Here is a 6,000-nt window from a genome sequence, read left to right as displayed (position 1 = left end):
AGATTTTTTTATAACTTTTTGATAAAAAAAATGTTCTATGGTTTTTTTTGTATTTTGTGTTTTTCAATATAATGTTTTTTTTCAATATATTTTTGTCTGTATTTCGAGATCGTTTTTGATACATTATTTTACAGGATGATTTTTTGTTTTTCCAAATTATTTTGGGGGGTTTTCAATATCTTTTTCTGTTTTTTAAGATATTTTTTGATACATTTTTCTGTTTTTTTAAGAATGTTTTTTCACACATTTTCTTTTTTTTGGATAATTTTTTTCAATTTTTCTACATGATTTTTTCTGTTTTTCAGTGTAATTTTAGAAGTGTTTCTGTTTTTAATGATTTTTTTTCAAATTTGTTTTTGTTTTTAATTTTTTTTTCTTTTTTTTAAGACAATTTTTTCCATATATTTTTTTCTCAAATTTTCTGAGGTAAATATTTGATTCTCAATTTTTAAAAATAAAATTCAAAATACAAAGTGTGAATTTTGTACCTTACTTTTGGGTAAACCAGTGAACTTCACTGAATAGAGTAAGACATGCCAGGCCAGACTTACTGGAATCTAAGCTTACACAACAAGTTGAGAGAAACTACATCATTTTGAAGTAGTTGCATAAATATGGCTGGTGTGCTCCAGCTTTAGCAGTCAGCCTTCACATTTTTACAAACTTCGCTCACACAGTTTCCTTCATCTGTGCGTTCAGCGCTCTTCCAAGGATACATAAAGCAGTGATGCTGAGAGCAGAGAAATACGCTTTAGTTTATGTGGGGGGAGCAAATCAATATTGGTCATGGATTATTGCTTCAAAGCTCTCAATGTATTTGCATGTCTTTCATGTTTGATAGATAAAATACTGGAGGACTATTTTAGGGGCCCTTTTGGCAAAACAAGCGCATAGATACTTAGATTGTGTCAACAAGTAAAGTAAAAGATGTTTTCAGATGCTGCACCGGTACAATCAATGTCAGGGGAATTAGAGCCGATTCAGCTTTTTATAAAAAACAAATCCTTCCCTGGTAATTTTAAAAAACAAAACTATCATGACAGATAAAGGAAGACACAACAAAAAAAAAAAAAATCAGTATAAGCTCATTAAAATCCTCAAGGTCCAGTTAATGTTTTTTGACTTCTATGTAGTACACAAGTGTTTCTGCAACACGCCATCCTTTTATTTCTCACAATAAACAAATGATCTTAATAATTTCCAACCACTACAAACAGCAAAGCCTCAAATTAGATACTTCTAATTAAAGCAACCAATTAATGCCAGCACTTGCTAATGATACAAACAGCTACATGCTGTGAAATAGTTGGACCTTGTGTTGTTGTTGTTGTCACATTATATTCTAATGATGCTGACAAGACCATTTAGTCCTGTAGGGGTTTCAGTCAGTTCGACTTCTTGGAATAATCCAGTTAGTCAGTGGCTATAAATACATTTTGTATTATTAGTATTTCTTTTGAGTCTTAGGGTTATACTATGTGTAAAAGTACTTTCTAGTCTTGTTTTCGCTCAGTGGTACAGTCTGGTTTAGAATGGCCCAGCAATTTAAGTGAGTGTTTCTCCCACACGATATGTATTGTCATATCGCCCACGTGATATGTATCGTCACATCTCTCACACGATATGTATTGTCATATCCCCTAGCTCTCTTCTGACCATAAAACAAAAATATTTTACTAAATTTTTGTGTGAAATGTGTGTTAATATTTAGATAAAGTTTTATTAAGTCATAATTTCAAAACAAATGTGAAATATCGTCTCGTATCGTCTTGTTATATTTCATGATGTGTATCGTGATATGTGTATTGCGATTTGTATCGACAGATTCTTGCCAATACACACCCCTAATGGAAATGCTCAAAATACTGGACCGTACTGGTCAGTCAAACGAGGCTTCTGAGTCCCATTTTTATGGTACTTAAGCTTTTTACCCAGCCTGCTCTGTTGGAGTTCTTTTTATCCTTTGCTTTTTGAACCATTTAGCATCTTTGGGATCTGCTAATCTGCAGCCATGGATCATTGCATCAATCAGCAGATGGTAACTCCAGATGTCTCACTTTTCCTTCAGTCTCTGCTGCACCATCTTTTGTTCTACCCTCATTAATTTGCTTTCATCGTGACTTACCTGTAGACTAAAGTATCGTCGGCTGTGCTGTTGTACTGAATCTGGTACATCCGGATCCCCGGGATGCGGCGCTCAGACGGCCATCGGATCACGGCAGAGGAGGAAGTCAGCTCGGTGACCTCCACCCTTCTGTTCTGCTTGTCGTAGCCTTTGGTGTCGTTGCCGGATTTGGAGGGGATGGTGATGTCGGAGAGGCCAGGGTCCTCGCGCATGTGGCCCGTGTTGTTAACGAACAAGGGTAATGGGATCATGGTGATCTCCACGGCAGCTGTGGCGATGCCTGCGGCATTGGACGCCACGCAGTTAAACGCCCCGTTGTCCTTCAGCGTGCTGATGAGAATATCAAGGGTACCGTTATCATACAAGATGGTGCGGGAGTTGTTATGCACCAGCTTGCCATCTGGAGACTGCCAGTGAATAAAAGGGTCTGGATCGCCTACAGCTTTGCATTTAAGAGTCACGCCTTGCCCCTCCATCACATAGGACTTGGAGGCCACGTGTTTGGTGATCAATGGAGGCTCACAGATGAACTCCTCCTCTTGAATGGACCAAAAGTATTTATCCATGAGGTGCTCCGGCGAGGCGCACGTCTCCAGGTCGTCCTCTCTGGTCAGCCTGCGCAGCCACAGCAGCTCGCAGTTGCAGTGAAGAGGATTTCCTCCGAAGCTGACAGCTAGAGTGGATGAGCTGGAGCCCTTGGCATCAGACAGGACCTGAGCGTGCTGGAACAAGCTGTCGGGAGGCAGCTTTTGCAGCCTGTTAGAGGTCATGTCCAGGCGAACCAGCTTAGTGAGCAGCGTAAAGGTCCCCGCCTCAATGTGGTCGATCAGGTTGTGGTCAAGGGTGAGCGTGTTAATGTTACTCATTCTGGCTATGGCTTCCCAGGGCAGGCCGCGCAAGTTGTTATTGGAAAGATCCAGGTCTTCGATCGTGGAAACAAACTCATCAAAGGAGGTGGAGGCCACCTCGTGGATCTGGTTGTTCCCCAGAATGAGATGCCGCAGGTTAATGAGCCCTTTAAAGTGGTCGCTCTTGATGACACTGAGGCGATTCCCGTCCATGTGGAGCGCCCGCAGCGAGCGCAGCCCCACGAAGGCGTGGGGGACGATCTGGCTGATGGTGTTGCGGGACAACGTGAGGTGGACTAAGCTCGTCATGTTGACAAAGTCCTTCCTGCGGATAATAGTGATGAAGTTGTCCGTCAGGCGCAGCTCCACGGTCTTGCGGTCGATCGTGGGCGGCACAAACAGCAGGCCCGTCTTGGCACAGAGCAGAGTCAGAGTCGGGGAGAGGTGTTGGCAGATGCAGCGGCCGGGGCAGTTGTGTCCCTTCACCAGGACCGCGCACAGCAGCATGCACAGCACCAACCGGTCCATTGCTGATTAGTTTTCCGTTCCTGTGTTAGAGACAAAATAAAAAGAGATGTAGTGAGCAAAAAAAAAAAAAAATAGATCTTTGAATGAATAAACAGAATCATATTGTTTATGAGAGCCTGCTGCAAACATCTAGAGTCTGACTGAGATTGCTGAGACTGCCAGCAAGGCATCAATCATAAAATGAAATGGATCTTTGCAGAAATAATGGCACCTGGGATGATGAAAGGCTGCACCAGCGCTGTAAGAAGCCCATGTCTCCGCAGCATTTTAATGGAAATAACAGAATGTTTTTTGTGCTATCAGGCTGCATCACTACTGGATCATATAATAGCTTGAGTGATCACAGTGCAGTACTTGTGCATTAGGTAATCACTCCATGCACATTCCCGTCATGTAACAAAGCGTGTGTGTTTTTCTTCCTCTGAATTTTCCATCAGAGTGGAAAATTAAAGCCAGAAAAGGGCACTTGTCAAAAAGAGCTGGAGGATTTTTATAACCTTTTCATGCTCTGCCTGTGCTCGTCTGATAACCTGCAAAATTAGATAGAAACGTGTCATGTAAATGACGGCAACAGAAAGTGAAGGTGAAAACAGCGGATTTAAGCTTGTTTCGGGTCCCTCCCGTGGAGACATTTTTTTTCAGGTTTTGAAGACATTTGTGTTTCTGATTCCCATTCAGTGGTATTGATTAAAGCCTCTGAAAAAAACATGCCAGTGGTGGCAGAGGTAAAAAAGTGATCCTTGACTGTAAAAACCATAGAAGACCCAGGTGGGACATAAACAGCAATGTGCTGATGCCATATTGTTCGAGTATCGGATGATACCACCTTATGTTTCCGTGCTGATGTGAGAGCTGTTAATGCTAGAGAAAAATTACAACCCTGATCAAACTTTAATCATCTTTTGATCTATTGTAAAAGCCTTCCCAGAGGTCTTTTAGTTAGAATTATGATGTTTTTAGACAAAATCAAACGTGTGTCGTTTTTTTAGAACATAGTTTCTGCAGAACGTCAGAAGTTTATTAGAAATGAGTTGTGGGCACAGCTGTTGATGAGGAACAAGCCTGCCCCATTTCCCATCATCCATCTTTCTACACACTTTCCCGCTAGCTTACAGCTCCTTAACTGGTATGTTTGAATGTTTCTGCATCTCACTTCTGTCCCAACCTAATGCAACCCATGCTTTACGTCCGAGTTCTGTTTCTAGTAATGCATCAATGTCTCAGAAAAAAACAGAGAAACAGGAAACAGGTCCGGATGTCAAAATAAAAGCTTCTGTTGTACTTTCAAAATAAAACTTTATAACCTTTTATTCTATTACACACGTTAAAAACACCAGTGTCCATTTTCGCATTGATGATAAAAGTTTACTTTTGGCAGTACAAAAACACAACATTTACTTCACAAGGACTCAGTGAGGAAGGAGAGGACATGGGGCCTGATTGCTCAAGTTTTGGATGAGTGAGGAGAGCGGGACGACCTACTCGACTTGTGGGGGGCAGGAGAAACCACTCCTCCTGGAGCCAGGGGGGGCGGACTGCAGACGCAAAAGAAACCATGGCTATGTACGAAATTCTTCCCTAATCCCTAACTACTAAAAAACTATATAACATGGGACTAACTAGTGCTTTGGATTTTAAAAGCGATTCAAACATCACACTCACTACTTAACTGGAAGTATGACATCCCTGATTTCATGAGAATTTTAAGACAACTATTTACTATAAATATCCTCTCTGATCTAATGATGAAAATGTTGATGGTTTATTTAAAAAATACATTTAAACACCTTTTTTTCACAAAAATGTTCACGCTTAATGCCTTGTGGTTTGCCAATCTAGTGAGCATCGATGCACACTGTTTTTTTGCAAAGACTACTGGGAAATTTTTAGTGATTCTTGTAGATTCAGACACCACAACAAAATGGCAAATGCACCATATAGTAATCAGTGAAGAAATTCAGATATAGCCCATGTAAACTTACTGATGGACTTCCCACGCAGCACCACAACGTTGTACCGCAAATGGATCATAGTAAATTTGGGATTTCAACCCCAACCTAAGATTACCATATCAGCTATCTAGTCGAACAGTTTTGAGCCAGATGCCAGCTCAGACGAGGAAAACAAAGACGTACATGGATCTGTTCGTCTGCAAGTGGATGCATCAGAATGGAGCAGAGCAGGAGCTTGCTAATTGTAGGTCTATGTCACACTTACAAGCTTTTTCCAATTACATTTTAATTAATTCATTAATTAATTTTATATATATACCCTCCATCATGAAAAAAATGACACATTTAAAACACTAAAAACATTATTTTCATCAGAATGTGTCTCTAAACCCACAAATGTTGTTGCTGTCCATCACATCCCACAAGGGGTCTCTTTTTCAGAGCTCCAAACATCAGGGTCTCTTTCCTTTTTTTTATTCCAAAGGCCTCAAGAAAAGCTGCGTGCGGATTTTGCATACAAATAATGTGTTTTCCTGTGTTTGCAATG

At 40.7% G+C, this 6,000-nt stretch overlaps 1 protein-coding gene across 2 annotated transcripts in view; it reads right to left on the bottom strand.

The window, feature by feature from the left end:
- lrfn1 (leucine rich repeat and fibronectin type III domain containing 1) overlaps positions 1-6,000 on the bottom strand; it is a 183,968-nt gene that overhangs the window by 4,955 nt on the left and 173,013 nt on the right. Inside the window, exon 4 of one of the 2 annotated variants that reach the window (XM_024277408.2) lies at positions 2,126-3,521. In XM_024277408.2, the coding sequence (XP_024133176.1) occupies positions 2,126-3,501 (1,376 nt within the window). In that variant the 5' untranslated portion in view covers positions 3,502-3,521. Of the gene's footprint in view, positions 1-2,125; positions 3,908-6,000 lie in introns of those variants that run through there. The other variant, XM_024277409.2, reaches the window with a different exon arrangement.

The sequence above is a fragment of the Oryzias melastigma genome, linkage group LG13 (assembly GCF_002922805.2).
Source record: "Oryzias melastigma strain HK-1 linkage group LG13, ASM292280v2, whole genome shotgun sequence".
In the NCBI taxonomy this organism is placed as follows: domain Eukaryota; kingdom Metazoa; phylum Chordata; class Actinopteri; order Beloniformes; family Adrianichthyidae; genus Oryzias; species Oryzias melastigma.
This window is presented reverse-complemented; position numbering and strand designations above follow the sequence as displayed.